Raw genomic sequence first — 13,684 nt, 5'->3', positions numbered from 1 at the left:
CTTGAAAAATCATAATGGAAAAAAATTTTCAGCATTACATTTAAATTCATCAGATTTATGGCAAAAAAATTAATTTATTTGATTACTAAACCAAAACTGGAGCTCTCCTAATTCAATATTCTTGACTCCTGTTACTTTTAGTCTTGCTAAAAAAATGAAGTAGGTCAAGGGAAGGGAAAAATGAGACAAACCTGAAGAAGTACTCGGTTAGAACCCTCAATCTCAAAGCCATATGCACTTCTCTCCTTACCTCCAGCAGAAAGGATAGCTGTGCTTAAAGCTACTGCTGTGAACCAGTCTGCCTTTCTCTTTCAGTAATTTAATGATGTTCTTATCTGCATCCTAAAAAGACAGAACAAAAAATTTTCCTTGGAATACAAATTTCACTATTTCAGTAAGATACTACAGGATTTGTCTCCAATACTCAAATTAAGAAAACCCCTACAAATAATCCAGTATTTACACACACACAAAAAAAAAATCCAGAAAGTTTCTATACAATTTATGCATTCACTGCAGAGGCACTGTAAAACACTAAATTTGGAAAGTTATTTGCTCTCCAAATCCTGGCATACAGCATCGGTCCCTTTTTGCCCTTACCTCTGTTTCCACATACACACAACTGTGTATAAAATTCAAATTTTCTGTAGCACTAATACAAGCCAGAATTCCTATTATTTAATATCTTAAATCTTTTATTGAGTCTTCTGATTTTTGGCAGGAAGCCACATAGTGCTTCTTACCTAATATTTAGACTTCACTACAACACATTCCTCTGATGTGACTACAGTTACACAAGTTGAAGCATCTTTTACGATACCTCACTAACTAAACAGGACTTACTTTCTAAGCTGGAAGTGAAAGCTGTACATTAATAATCAAAAACAATCTACTGAACAAACAAGTGTCAATGTGACATTAAGAAAGGAAAAAAAATGAGATTTATGACACAGCAATATTCATAAGCTAAGAATTCAGCATCATGAGAATATTTTCCAAGAGCCTGAAGTTCAGATTCCTACCCGCCAGAAGATAAGCCTCCAGTGTTCTCTTATTTGCCTTACTACATAGCAGGAAGCAACGATAGCTGTTTGAGTTTAAATGCAATACAAGATTTTAAAGTCTTTTTCAAGTAAATTGTGTTTACAGGAACATGCTTTGCTATCAAACTGTACCAGCAGGAAAACGACTAAAACCAGTTTGTTTTCTTAGCACAGAGAATTAAAGAGGCACTCTTTTAAATGGATCTGTGTCTGTAGCAATCTGGAGTTCTATGGGTTCCTTTTACATGGGTTCTCTTGCGTCTATTGGCAAGTAAATTCACATTGCAACACGTCCCACAAGTGGGGAAAATGACTGGATTTCTCTCCTCTAACAAGTCATGTTTCACTAACTGGCTGGTATAAACTTAATGATGCCATCTGTGAATTCAGAAGTCATCCAGAGGTAAAGGAGGCCTCTGCACGCTTGCCTAGAGACTGCATACATAACATTTCCATAAGAAATGAGGGAAAGTGAGACCCTATCTGCAGTAGATGCAAACAGGAGATACTCCTCTTCCCTTTCACTACTAGATACACAGTATTACTTAGATTTCAAATTCTTTATTTTTCCTATATTGTAATAAACAATTGCAACATTGTTGCCAATGTTATATCACATTTTGATTTTTCCAGATACCAACGACACATTGAAGACAAAGCCACTTAGGGAAAGAAAAGAACACTTCTACCACATACAAAATTTATCTTGAATAAAACAGTAATTTACTTTCTCCAAGACCACTAACCTTCACATACTGTCCAGCAAAGTCAGTCACTTCTGCTGTGAAGCAGCCTGACGCATCAACAGGACAAACAGGCACAGAATCTTTCTGAATAACATTAAAATCCATGCAGACTCTGTAATCATCCTACAAAAGAGACAAGTGCCAAGTTATAGAAATACAAAATACTGTTTAAAATATCCAACCCTGGAGAAATAAATTAAATATTAAATAGAAAATGTGATGACTGGACATGAATAGCAAAACATTCAGCCTTCACTAATTCCAAATATGCATAGGAAAAAATGTATTTTATAGGATTGTACTTGTATTCATCACAGAAATGATGATTTCTTCAGAATATGTGTTTTCTCTCACCTAGTAGAGGAGGTGTGTGCATGTGCTTTTGTGCATATACATATACGTGCATATATATACACACATATTTCATGTGTGTACGTACACACATACATACATGTAGTCAACAGCTTCAGGCTACTGTTGCATAGTACAGGAACTGACAACCACTCTGTCATGCTCTTGTACCAGCCAGAGACTTGAGTCTGTTCAGCACACAAGCCCACATGGCATTTTTCAGAAGGCAAGTTGTTTCAATCAATCTAATTCTGGAACTCCACATAAGAAATCCCATTTTCTGAATGTCTTAATGATCCAAAGCCTTTAAATCTGTATTTCTCAATCTTTGTTTGCCCACAGGCAATGCTACTGACCAAGAACCACACATGGACAACATCATAGTTTATTTTCCTGGCCAGCCTCTGTTTAAATTTTTAATTTCCTGCAGCAGTAAGAAAAAAAAAATTAGGAAAAAGAAGGTCACTTCAGACTTTCCTGAACATAACTAAACAACAATGGTATCTTAGAAAAGATTAAAACAAAATTATTAGGGGAATAGAAAAGTTCAGATTTTAATTTCAAGTCTGAAGTCAAAGTAAGTCCTTTTCTTAACCAATTATCACTCCAGATTACCTATTTTCTTGCCCTAAGGGAAGAGAACATTACTGGGGGTGGGAGGGGAAGGGAGAAGGGGACAGTTGCAGATCAGTCACTCCCAGCACATTCACAGAATAACTTAATTTTCCTCAAACAAAAAGGCCCTGCCTAAGCCTGCATCAAGTCAGGGTGCTTTTTTGAGTCTTAGAGGTTCCTGTATTGCTGCTCTGACATAATAGGGGAAACCACAGACTTCAGGGACAAAAACTGAATTTTTGTGCAGTGTGAAACAGAACCTGCAGTGACCCTGCCTGCCAAAATTGGCAGCAGTTGAACTGTTACCCTCCTCTACGCTTAGAGCCCATTTACCTCTCGTAAAACGCAGCAGCTGTTCCATAGGAGTTGCACTCTGAAGCCATTTGTCCACCTTGAGGAGACCACACCAGAAGCAAGTGCGTAAATAAGCAAGTGCTCCAGAGCTAGCTGAATTCTCCTTTCCTAGATATAACCAACACAGGTGAGCCAACTTCGGCATGACAGAGCAGGGTTTCCAGGTCCTTTCTGTGGTCCTCATCCTGTATCTCCAACCCTACCCACTAGTCCATGTAGTGACCAGCTCCCTCAAGCCAGATGTGGCAGATGTTGCCTGCTGATCCACAGTGTATTTTACAATGATGAAACTCATCCGTAGCGATAGTGAAGTTGGCTACTTCATGTACCAAGGCATTACACATAGAAATGAAAAACCACTTCAGCTACAGCACTCATTTACTCTAGATCATAGTCTCTTTCCACTCTCCAGCAGCTGCAGACAGCCATCATGATTATTCAGCCTCCACTTGGTCAACCAGCTTCTTCAGTCAATAGATTAACTGAGATAAGCCCATTCTCAGTTCACCTTTCATCAGCTATTATGGCTGAGACACAGCAAGCAGACTGCGGTGTATAAAACGTAGGCCAGATGACAGAACTAACGTCAACCCTGATTTGGCAGTGAATTGTAAAAGGCTTTGAAGAAGCAGCCAGCAAAGACTACAAAGCTTGGCACGCTCACAACCTAGCTAAAACATAATAACAAACCTTCCACTTCACAGGACCTAGGTCAAGAGGTGGTTCAGTTCGATTTGCATCGCTGATGAAGCCAATGATATATAAAGGGCTTTGCTATTTTAGTTTTCTACAGCTAGTTTCTTTCTTTAGAAGAACTCGAACTTGAATGTAAAAGCTTTCCAGACTGACCTGCCATTTGATTTAATGAAGATCTGCTTCAGTAACCACAACCCAAGAATATATTCAGGCTTATACAGAAATTTACAAATGCTAAGCTCCACTGGAAAGCTAAGACAAATTTCAATTCTTTCCAGGACAGAAGTCATACTGTTCACTTTTGTACCCCTGTCACAATTAAATATCTCAAAAAATTACAAATGAAAGTTGTAATACACAAAATGAACGAAGCAGAAGCTATTAAACAGCTCATTAATGAGAACTCAAAGCTTTTCTATCTGAAATTTAAAAAAAAAAAAACAAAACAACAAAAACATGAAGTCAAAAGGTTCACCTTCAGCACCTCTTAACAAAAATCAAGTATACTTTTGCAATTTACTGAAAAGTGCAGCAGTAACAGATCTATGAAACTCCTGTGACTCAGCCTAAGCAGGCACTAGAAGTATAAGGCTTGTATGCAAATTAAAATGTTACTAAAGCTTTTCAAGTTGACTGTAGAAATATCTAAATACGATGAAATGCCTGAGCAGCTGAATTTTAGTGTCATGTTAATGTGGAGGTATAATGAGTTTACAGAGTTTTTAATACAGGCTTGTCCTGCTCTGTGAGCTTTAATTTTGATGTCTTTTGAACTGAAATTATAATAGAGTGCTCTGATATTGTGTGGCAGCTTCTATTTGGCAAAAGCATCACACAAGACAATGAAACTACATATCCTGGAAATAATGAAGGTGAATTTTTACTTTAAATTTTGTTGGAGAAGCATACATTTCTAAGCTATCAGCAATACAGAATATGTATCAGTAAGTGGAATTAAAAAAAACCTTACTTTCTATCCCTATTTATCAAAGTGACTTACTTGCATTGAGGGGAAGGGATAGAGACAAGATACGATGCTCCCTAAGGACTGTGCTCTGTTTCTTCTCCTCTGACCCTTGCCTCCTGCTCCACTCACCCCTTTCCTATTCACCTTCCATACAACAGTAAAGGAAGCCGTAGAGAAGCCAATTAATTAGGAAGACAGTCCTGCCTACAATCACGAGTTATCTCCCTTCTTTCATCTAAGTTTGACTACAGGCAAACACTTAATGCCAGCATATGTAACACTCAGTATTCTCTACAGAGCCTACTGTACAATGATGAATTTCTGAACCTAAACCAGGACCCTTAGTGAGCCTTTCTCAACAAAAACAATCACTGGGCTGTCAAAACTGAACTACATGCATCCCAAAAGAAAAAGGTAGTAGCATTCAGTGCAACATATACTATGCAATTTCCTTCTAAAGGTCACATAGCCAGTTGACTCGGGTCTATGCATCATGCATTATAAAGCCAAGCTGCTCCTTAGCTAATAAGTGCAAAGTTTTGTCTGTGATGTTAGTGTACTTTTTCCTCACACAAATATTTTATGCATTTTTTTTCTTTGCAGTGCACTTAACTCATACTCTCATGTTTTTTTAAAAAAATGGTTTTAAAGATAATTTCTGACTTCCCAGGAGAGAGAGAGAGACACAAGATTTTTCTCCTCTGTGTTTACACATATCTCTGTGGGCTTATAACAAAATCAAAGAGGGCAGATAATCCTGCTCTAACTGGTCAGTCAGGCTTTCCAACAAGCTGTTTCCAACAATTAAACCGTATTGTGCAAATGCACAACAAAGCAATACAGCAGCCAAGAGAAAGTTTCTTCCAGAGCTCCCTCTCTATTAGCAGCCTATTCCCTTCCTTTACTCCATCTCCTACAGCAAAGGCTCCTGACTCAGAACCAAGTCTGCTCCCTCACCCCTCAGTCAAGTCCTTGCAAGATTTAGCTACAGGGGAGTGTCTGAGGGGCAAGCAGTGTGATAGGCTTTAGACTCCTTAAGACACTTTACCAGTCACCATGAATTTCTTTATTAATTAATAACATACAGCCCAGTCTAATTTTCTTTATTCACAGTTGTATTAAGCTGGGACATCTTTTCATATCAATGTTCATCTTGACAATGGCAACAGCACCACAATGGATGCATCCGTCAGAAAAATGCAGAAAAAGACAGACAGAAAAGGATGGGATATTTCACATGAAAACAAAGAGGCCTATTACTAATGCAAACAGTTCCTGGAAATGATGAGAGAGCTCGTGGTCCAGGGATTGCTAATTGCTAGGCACTGGTAGCTCTATTGCAAGTTTTTTGAGGGCATTTTTGGATAATGGCTGAAGACAGGATGCTATACAAAAAGCACAATGAATCTAAACTAGTGCATTTAATTCATGTGTCTAAAAACTGAAATGATTAAATCCATGAACAAATATCCCCCTTAACCTTCAGAAGAATAGACTGAGGGAAAGGACAATAAAGACAGAAAAAAAAGAATGGAGTGCAACAAAATCCTTTCACACCAAGGGATAAAGTCTCAGTACAAAAGCAGTCAAAGCATTTTTTCATTCTCTAAAAGCCCAATGAGTAATGAAATTGAAACGCTGAAGAAGGGCAGTGTGCTGAGCAGAACTGCTGTTACCATCCAAAGGCCAGTTTTGACTATCAGTGCAACAGATCATTTCTTCTCAAAGCTGTAAATTTAGACTTTGAGAAAAGCTAAGATCAATGACATTCAGAAGATACAGTGGTGAGTTCACTTCACATACCACAATAATAACCAAATCAAGAGACACCTAAAAGCTCCAGTCCAGCACTAGTGAGTGCAAGAACTCATTAGAATACAATGCTACATTTAAGTAGTAAATGGGAGGATTGTTTAATATCAGTCACCCTTGCAGACAGTCCCCAGTAGCTGGAAAGCCAAGCAATGTGTGTTGGAACAAAATTAACATCACTACAGATACATAGTTCATACTCACAGCACCAAAATAGGGGGCCTGATGTACAACACCCGTGCCTTCCTCATCCTTCACGTAACCATCCACTACCACAGCAAAGGCACCTTTCTCTTTGCACTGTAACACAAAAATATGTTTTTCATATATATTTGTGTATCTATATATAGCAAACCAGAATTTTTAAGAACATGGAAGAGCCAGTAGCCACCCACAAGAGTGAAGAACTGCATCAAAAATAAGTGACACAGTAAAAGACGACATTCCTAACATCATTTAATCATTTCCCATAGCTAGGACGCCCAGGCTGTATACTTCATTTAAACAGTGTCAAACGTGATTACGTTTAAGACCTCTCCAGAAGGCCTCATAGTCAATCACTCTTCAAGCCACAGATCTTCACAGTTCTGTGCTTACCAGACTACAAATCAATGCACTCCTATAAGTGAGGATACAATCAAGAAAGCTACAGGGATTCTACATACAGAAGTCTCCTTGCATTTTCAAATGTCCACTGTACCTTCTAATTTTAAAAAAGAAGTTTGCTTTTTATAGTCATATATTTTCTTTATTTTCCCCAAAGAATGGGAAGGTGGTATCGAGTAAAAAAAGAAAAAAAAAACAGAAAAAATTGCCAAGAAAAGTTCTTACAATTTTCAGTGTGTTCAGTATGCAGATAATGAATAATAAAGAGCTATTTCATATTTCTTAATACAAAAGTAGTAAAAAAATTACTGCAGTCACAGCTGAACCAAATACGTTACAAAATATTAGGTTTGGCTTGTTCTGAAGAGGGATATTTTGAGATAAGCAATCCATTCTAAAAAATAAAAAACGGTAGGTGCCCATCTGCTCCTTAGAAGTACAGCAGGACTCAAAAAAAATATCCATTCCAAGCCTTTCCACCTGCAGTCCTGTTCTTCAGATTCAGCTATGTTTGACCTTTCTCTAGAAAAGACAGGTCCTGCTCCCTACAGAGGTTCTCTCACCTTCGCTGACTTCAGCACATGCTTCAGAACAGATGGTAGTCACAAATGACCAAATCCCTTACACAAGTGAACAGCTGCTTGTCCAGCACTACTGTAATCCACTTCAACTCTTTGAAAAATTTAATCCTTTTTTAATCAGAATTTTTTTAAAGAAATATAGAAATTCTCTACCTCCTCTCTTACTGCTACGTACTCTATTATAATCTGTGGTGCTATTAACTATGCTGGACTTATGCAGTGCTTAAATGCTGCGCAGGAGGATATCCATAAAAACCAGATGTATCAGTAGTTATTTTAGCAAGGCTTTTAACTCTTCAATGAAAATCACTACATGTCTGTGACTGTTATCCACAAAGTCATTCCTCTTGTGAATACAAAATCTGTGGACTTAACAGGCAGACAACAGAAGCTCACCAGATCAAAAGCTGAGAGAATACTGCCTATTTATTAATGTGCACTGGAAGTTTCTCTGCAATCTGAAATTGAACTACTATTTATCACTGAATTCTAACTCTGGGTGTATTTAAAACTTAAGGGGAAAAAATATACAAAAGCCAACTTTCTGTTTTTCAACCTTTCAATAGGATTTTGAACTACTTTAATACAACTTGGGGTTTGTTATTAGGATGCAAGATTTTTGTAATATAAAGAAGGAATACTGAGAATGGTTTTTATTTTTGTCTTTGTATCCTGTATCAAACATCAAACTTGTTCATCTTACCTGAATAAAATATTCAAAGAGTGGCTTATATTTCTTGCCTTTAAGAGCAATGCCAGGAAACCTGAGGAGAAGGATTTACATGAACACAAATCAACAACTTGAAAATTGCTTAGTCAGCTGGTAAGAATGCTGATTTTTCCTATTTCCTTTTTCCCCATCCCCATCCCTAACAGAATTTGACTTCATAAGGTCAAGAAAAAAGTTATTTTCTCAATAGTTTGCTTCCCATTTCTACACCACTGTGGTAATTTGAACTTGGACAAAAACCATAACATGTCTTAATGCATCTCTGCTAACAGTCAATAGGTACGCTTGTACCTGCTGGTCTTTCAATCAAGCAATCACTATAAATTAATGTAGGAATTAGCATTAAGAACAATTTATTACTGGTAAAGCTGGGCAAAGAGCTTCTGGATAAAACACAATTTCAATTTAATATTTATAACAACAAAGCCCTATAGTTCAGCGTGTTCAACAGGACTAAATAAGCACTGATCCAAAACACCTAAGTTATACGCACAGAAGATTCTGATACAGGTTATTGCAGCATTTAAAGCTTGGATGCCTCATTCCTTATTCTAAAACTAGGATTCCAAACTCTCCATGGGCATCTCAGAGAAAGGCCCAACACAGACAGGACTGGCTGAGGAACTGACAGAGATAGAGCCTGTAGATATGGCTTTCTCTAGGCTTCTGACAATAGTTGACAAAGATGGTGATCAGGTTGGGATTCACTGCTCAGAACTCTCCTGGAAGTGCTTAAATCGTCCATTTCAGGAAAAAGTCTAGTTAAAACACAACCTCATCTAACAGATGGGATAGCTCTCTGAATGTGTCACAGCTGTGCTCTTTCCCTCTACTCTTCTTGATCCACATCTTCCAAAACAATGGTGAAACCATAAAACACTTGACAACTTCAAAGTGGGGAACTCTCCAAGGCTGTTTCATTGCACAGAAAGGAACTCAAGCAGTATGTAACGCCAAGTTAAAGAGCATGACTCCTCAGCTCGGCATACATAATATCCGCTAGGAAAATGGGATATTTCTATTTTAAGCAACAGCTTCGCTGATGGTTTATATATTTTATATTACAAACAGCCTTAGGAATGTTTGAGGTACTTAATCGGGATCAGATGAGAGAAAAGCATCCCAGTGCTCAGCCACACAGATGTGGGAATGCTCAAACACAAAACGTGAAGCTTAAAAAAAGTAGTTAAATTCTTATCTAACACAAGTCAGTGAAAGGTAAGGGTTGTGGATCACACTCTCAATTTTCTTTTAAGATCTGAAATGATCTGTTTATCAAATCCTGAACTTCAAGCTGACAACTTACTCAGTGCTGCCTTCCTGTGACCTAAGTTACAGTAATAACAGACTCATTTAAAATCACTGTAGTAATCCTTCACTCTCCAGAGATCAGAAATCTCTTTTTTGGATTCTCTAGAGTACAAAAAGAGACAACAGTAGAAAATAGTATAAATAGTATAAATAAATTGTTTAGTATGTTTAATATGAAATGTAACACAAAGGGAGGAAAATGCTCATCAACCAGTTCATACCTACCACTACTAAATAAACAACAAGCCACTCAAATGGCCAAAAGTGGGGTAATATATGAAGACCAATCCACTTGTGCAAAGCAGCCAAAAGTATTCTGACAAAGATGGTAGCCATCTCATCTGTGAAACAAAGAAGAAGTATTCCCATTTGCTCTCACACTAAAACCTACCATCTGCATCTGGGAGGAAAAGGGAGAGAAAAGTCAGGTTTGAGGGAGAGTGGGAAGGCTGAGAGTACTCAGGAAGTTCAGACGACTTCAGATACAGAAAATTTTCAGTAAGACTATTCCTTGACCTCAGGCTGCCACCTGGTATAAAGCAAGTGTCACGAATTTCTCCCTCAAAGGCCTAACTGCCTGAGAATTTAAAAGTGAGCTAAAGAAAGAAAAAAGTTAAAAGTAGAAATGGAAAGTTCATTTCCATGAACTTAAAATACTCACACATCTAAATCCCTAAAATATCCCTTCAACTACCAGCTACCTCTTAATTGTCTCACATCTCACATTTGAGAGAACTAATTTATTACGTAACATAAAAATTGGAGCATGACCAAATAAAATACCAGCTTGAGAACGCTGTAGCACTCATATAGAAAGAAGAAAAGTATACCGCTCTGCAAGGAGAATAAAAATTGCTAGCAGCCTTATGTATAGGCACAGACAGGTTAAAAAAAAATAAAGACAACTTAAAAATATCAAAGATTAGGGAGCAAAGAAAAATACAACTAGCCAGGGACATAAGCAATGACAACTGAAACCTGTGCATGACTGTCTTAAAGAGCAGGTACTTCACAGTTCTGATGAAAACACCACATCAAAAAAGGCCGAAACGTTCAGTGCATTCCTGGATGCAGAATGACTGCAACCAGACTGAAGCTTAATTTGTAGAATTCCATTAAAAGAAGAATTTGGAACCAAAAGACAATAGATCAAGTTTAATACATTTACCTTGCTTATTTTTTTTTAAAGTCTAAAGGAAATGCATTCAAAAATATTTAGGAAAATAGAGTAGTTTTGGTAGAAGGCTGTTTTTTGACACTCTGAAGAGGTTTCAAAAGACTGGAAAGGAACACAGTACCTATACTTCAAGAGAGAAATGGAGTACTGATGGACCTAAAAACCAGTCAGACTAGCCTAACAACCTGATTCAACTTTAAGTGACTGAACAGTTTTTTAAAAGTCAAGTGCTAAAGAATATACAATATGAATTGTCAAGACTAAGTCAAACCAAGCCAAATTACTTCTTTTTAGGCAGACTAACTAGCTTAGATAGCAAGCAAGCAGATAGATTTAAGTCTTAATGTTAGTAAAACTTTTGACTTTGACACACCATTCTGACACACATATTTTAACTGGGTGACTGTACGTTTACATGGACACACAACCACTTCGAGAAAAAAGGTATTGTTAATTCAGTATCAGACTGAAAGAAAACTCCCAGCAGTATCCTGGCAGAGATTATCATAACACTGACACTATTCGATGGTTCTACTGATGACTCTGAAGGGAGGAAAGAAAATCCGGAGATCAGAAGTTCTGACAACCCTGAAGAATGAGAGCACTGAAAATCATCTCTATAAATTGAGTACCAGCTTAAATTGCTACAGAGTAAGTGACAGATGAAGAGAATTCAGGTGAGGGGCAGGCAGGAATCAATGCAGAAATACAAAATAAGAATTACTCAACTGTCATAGTATGAGGCATCAGAGTAGACAACATCTTAAGCAAACATTCCAGCTTTATATTCCCCTAATTCAATGACTACATGTAATTGCTTAGCTGAAATAAGATGTATCCTCCTTTTTTTAAATGTTTTCTTTCAACTGCTTGGTAAAAAAAAAAAAAAAAAAAGATAAACATAAAAATAACTGATGCCAGTGAAGAAGGGTTGTCATTCTCAAAAAATTTTCTAGTCTGATTTTTTTTTTTGTTTTATTGTGGTTTTGTGTTGTGTGGAATTTTGTTGGGTTTTTTCATTTGTGTGTTGGGATGGTTTGTTTGTTTTTACCCACTGCATAGGACTTAATAAAGTGAGCAAATAAATATTTCTTGTATTTTACCTCTTTAACAGATTGATGTTTTATACAAAAGATTTAAGAGAAGCCAAGCTACATATTTTGTCTGAGAGCTACAGAATTTAATACCTGTGTCCCATATCCAGTCTGACTTATTTAATAATTCATATTTTTCCACTGAACCAAGATGAATAAGCAGTCTTCAGAAAGCATGAACTGCCACTAACTACATAACTTAGGTAGAGCACCCTACAGAAGCAGTATTTGCTCGCTAAAGACAATGGTTTTCTTTTGCCCATCTGCCTTTAAATATTTACATAATGTTCAGAAAGTGTTCAGCAGTTGGACAATCTCCAGGGGTTTTTGAGACTTATAACAAAGTATATAAACACACAGGAATAGGAAAGACTACGGAATTTTTTTCCCCACCTCAATTCAATGATCCAATGAAACTTTTGTTCTATTTGTAGCTTCATGTACGAGACCAATGTTTCCTAGTAAATTTCAATCTGTTATAGATTTTTGCAAGATATACAAAGTACCACCATGCAGGGAAATCCATCTTTAGACAACTGCAAAATCCACCTTCTTGAAACATTTAACTTCTGATCTATAAAGTTAACAAGTGTGTAATAATTTATGTACTTGCCTGTCAAGTATCTCATATTCACTGTCAGATTTGTACAGTGCTATCAGCCTGGATTCCATCAAAATGTAAATCTTTCCTGTGGCATTATCTAGAATATATAATAAAACAAAAAGTTACATAAATCTCAATTTAATACCCTCATTTGCACCATTATGAAACAATTTTCTTGTTACTGCTTCAAGTAGTTTTCCATAGTTTGCAGTTCCATGTTTTTCAGTTTTTCAATTTATGCAAGATGGTATCATAGTAGCTGTAAAACTGCACAGAATAATCCTGCTGATCGACCACTAGTTTCCAGCTAGTTCTTCCCCCTACAGCCACTTAATGAACACTTTTTAAAAGTTAAGTTTAAACAGAAACTATAGGATGAAACCCAGTCCACCAATTCTCAGTGTGGTTTTTTTATTCAAGAGGCAGAAATACCTTACCTTGTCTTATCATCATGCCAAAGAAAAGCAATTGAAAAGTTTCAGTATATGTAACTGAAACAGAGGGAAACAATTGGAAGATGGACAATTACTACATAAAATCACTATTATTAAGTTGCCATTAGGGGTAACGATTGCATTTTAGGCCACCTTTCTGAGATTTACTATTCCAAGCAATTTTATGCTTGGACTTCTTTTTAAAGGAAGTAAATACAAATAAAAAGTGAAACATTATGAAGGAAACCCATTTTCTACCCTCAAATAACCCTGATTTCTTAACTTCAGCAACAAATTTTATTCAGGATTACTACCCCACCAACTGCTGGTCACTATCCCACCAGCAGTCAGTAGGCCAAAGACAGGTATAGGTGTTACTTCTGAAAGCACTCAATAACTCTTCTTAAGATGGCAAAATTTACGTTAAAACCTTTGAAAATCAAAACATGTTTAGTTCTCTCTTAAAACAAAGAAAACCCAAACACCTGGAGTTCACTGTAAAGGTCTTTGCAACTTTTCATGTTTAACATTACCTTAGGCACGCATTAGATTCATGGGATTAT

The 13,684-nt window shown here is 36.9% G+C and overlaps 1 protein-coding gene across 3 annotated transcripts in view; it reads right to left on the bottom strand.

The window, feature by feature from the left end:
• IARS1 (isoleucyl-tRNA synthetase 1) overlaps nucleotides 1-13,684 on the bottom strand; it is a 111,525-nt gene that overhangs the window by 71,287 nt on the left and 26,554 nt on the right. For all 3 annotated transcript variants that reach the window (XM_068420002.1, XM_068420003.1, XM_068420001.1), the window contains exons 9-13: nucleotides 12,697-12,784; nucleotides 8,475-8,535; nucleotides 6,789-6,884; nucleotides 1,790-1,912; nucleotides 251-342 (exon numbers count right to left, since the gene is read on the bottom strand). In XM_068420002.1, the coding sequence (XP_068276103.1) occupies nucleotides 251-342; nucleotides 1,790-1,912; nucleotides 6,789-6,884; nucleotides 8,475-8,535; nucleotides 12,697-12,784 (460 nt within the window). The remainder of the gene's footprint in view (nucleotides 1-250; nucleotides 343-1,789; nucleotides 1,913-6,788; nucleotides 6,885-8,474; nucleotides 8,536-12,696; nucleotides 12,785-13,684) is intronic.

Source organism: Nyctibius grandis, chromosome 29, assembly GCF_013368605.1.
Source record: "Nyctibius grandis isolate bNycGra1 chromosome 29, bNycGra1.pri, whole genome shotgun sequence".
Classification (NCBI taxonomy): domain Eukaryota; kingdom Metazoa; phylum Chordata; class Aves; order Nyctibiiformes; family Nyctibiidae; genus Nyctibius; species Nyctibius grandis.
This window is presented reverse-complemented; position numbering and strand designations above follow the sequence as displayed.